This window comes from Penaeus chinensis, chromosome 31, assembly GCF_019202785.1.
Source record: "Penaeus chinensis breed Huanghai No. 1 chromosome 31, ASM1920278v2, whole genome shotgun sequence".
NCBI lineage: Eukaryota > Metazoa > Arthropoda > Malacostraca > Decapoda > Penaeidae > Penaeus > Penaeus chinensis.
Window position 1 is genome coordinate 20,804,117 of NC_061849.1, and position 2,500 is coordinate 20,806,616.

The window sequence follows — 2,500 nt, forward strand, 5'->3', positions numbered from 1 at the left end:
TTTTTAACAGGGATTTTAAGAGTTTCATAATTATTTGCCTGTTATAAGCCATGTCCTTGTACAGAATATCCATTGAGGTTACCTAATACCACTGAAAGTAAGACATGAAATATATTGCTTTATCATTAATTCTTGTAATTAGTTTGTTGTGCCCAGTATAGTTTTGAAATGGTTTCTTATGTAAATATTTTACAAATGATTATATTCCAGCTCAGTCTTTGTATGAATATTTGAGCTATGGTTGGTACTTGCTGTGTCTATTGAGCATATCAACATTTTTTTGTAGTGCCAAGCAAATTTTGTATATCACTTGATTATATATTCTTTCAAAAAAACTTCCTTCAAGGAATGTAATAGCTACTTGTAGAAAAAGCTCACTAATATCAAAGTCTGTAGTCCGAACACATAATAGCCTCTCGTGACTGAATCTTCTGATATGTATACCAATCCTAGCCCATATTATCCTAGCCCATATGATGTTGATAAATGATAAATAGATACATTTTTCCAAAATATGCATGTTGTGGATAGTGTGCCATTACCTTTAGTCTGTCCACAGGGGATTAAATATACGGAATGCATGGCTGATGTGCTTCCTTCAATCATGTAATTACAAGACCTTCACTATACTGGTTTGCACTTGATCATGATTAATATATTTTTGCAGCTAGTTGGTATTTGCTTTGAGGTTCATGACACTTGGAAGAAACGTGGACAGTTGAAGAAATCTGAGAGTGAAGAAGATAAAAAGAACCTTGCAATCCAACTTAAACATGAAGAGGTTGACCCATCACCTATGGATGTCTTCCATTATGCATTTAACTATATTGGTGTTTTGACAGGTAATGTATATGGTCTTTCCTTCCTGTTGCATACTGTTTCTTTTTAAAAGAAATTTGCTGTAAAAAACATGAAAATGTCTTGAATGCTCTTTGATGTCCATTCCAAAAACATAAAATATAGTAAGAGAAGATAACATGGTAAAAGATAACTTTTAAGGTATAATGATGTTAACCAACTTATTTTCTTCTAACAGGTCCATACTACAAGTATCGGGTATATTCAGATATGCTGAAGGGAACAGCAATTGATGGTGGTGTTGACTGTTTTAAGTCCATGCTGCAGAGAATATGGGTCGTTCCGTTGTATGCTGTGGCTTTCCTTTTGACTTCTCACTATTTCCCCCTCTCGGTATGTATGACAGTAGAGAAGACTCGTTTTTTGGCCAACAGTTTTAACCCAGTGCTGATGGGGATGGCTTGTACGTTCATGCCATGCCCACTGTGAGTTTACTTTATTAATTGTTTTTACACATATATGGCTACACCTGTACTAAGTCACCAATGAGGCAATTATGAGTACTGCCTGTCTCGCCTGTCTATCATTTTCCTTGATTTATGAAAATATTTTACGTTCTCTTATTTTGCTGTTACTAATGTTTATAACATTATAGTAATTATAATGTCTGTAATAAAAATAATATCCTCAATATTTATAGCATTAGTAAAAAATATGTTTTTCCCACCAATTCAAGGAATGGTGAAATTAGGCAAGGTCACAAGGTCTACTAATTGACTCCTTTGTGGCTAACCACTAGGAGAGCCATCTATGTGCAGAGACATTTCACCAAAAATTAAAAATAAGCACAATATTTTCCCCAGCGGCATGTAGTTAAACTTCTCTTGAATGTAAACCATGCTGATATGAGATGAGAGCAGTGTCATAAATATGTACCATTAAGATCAAGAATGTATTTCTTATTTTTTAATGTGGCACTAAGAAATTTATCTGGCACTTTTGTATTATGAAGTGTTAGTGTTTGCTGAAGCAATGAATTTCAGTTGAATGTTATGTGCTTAATGAATGTCATAGTTTTGATAATAGAAGAACATAATGTTTTTTCTTTAAGCCTTCCATCCCACACTTTCCCTAAATGTATTTTTTCTCATTTTCTCTCCCCCTTCTTCCTATATTTCTGCTTTTGCTTCTCCCCTGACCTTTTTCCTCTTTGAAATAGGGGGTTACTCATTAACTTATTCCACACTTACTGATTTGTACTTGCAGTTTGCTGAGGGGAAAGAGATCTTCCAGGACTACAGTTTTATGTACCGTGTGTGGTACATGACACCTGTCTTCTTCAGCTTCCGGATGCGCATCTATTCTGGCTTTGTACTCTCAGAGTGTGTTTGCATCATGGCAGGCCTCGGGGCATATCCTGTCGCCTCAGAACCAAAGCCAGGTCGAGGGCCCAGCAAGTATGAGTCTCTTGAATCCAGGTCAGAGCATATACTTGGTTTATGTACCTAGTTATTTTATCTATTCGTGTGCAGGTGTTGAATTATTGATAAATGATCACCAGCAATTGATTTTTTTTGTCTCAATGTTACAGTGTTTCTTCTTCTTACTCTTCTTTTTCTTTTTCTTCTTTTTCTTCTTGTTTCTTGTTTCTTGGTTCTTCTTTTTCTTTTTCTTTTTCAATAAAAAGTAATTATATATTGAT

The 2,500-nt window shown here is 34.8% G+C and overlaps 1 protein-coding gene across 3 annotated transcripts in view; it reads left to right on the forward strand.

Annotated features, from left to right (window-relative positions):
- The window catches only part of LOC125041759 (lysophospholipid acyltransferase 7-like), a 17,295-nt gene that overhangs the window by 4,863 nt on the left and 9,932 nt on the right, over positions 1–2,500 (forward strand). For all 3 annotated transcript variants that reach the window (XM_047637016.1, XM_047637015.1, XM_047637018.1), the window contains 3 exons: positions 668–842; positions 1,037–1,191; positions 2,065–2,276. In XM_047637016.1, coding sequence (XP_047492972.1) covers positions 668–842; positions 1,037–1,191; positions 2,065–2,276 — 542 coding nt within the window. The remainder of the gene's footprint in view (positions 1–667; positions 843–1,036; positions 1,192–2,064; positions 2,277–2,500) is intronic.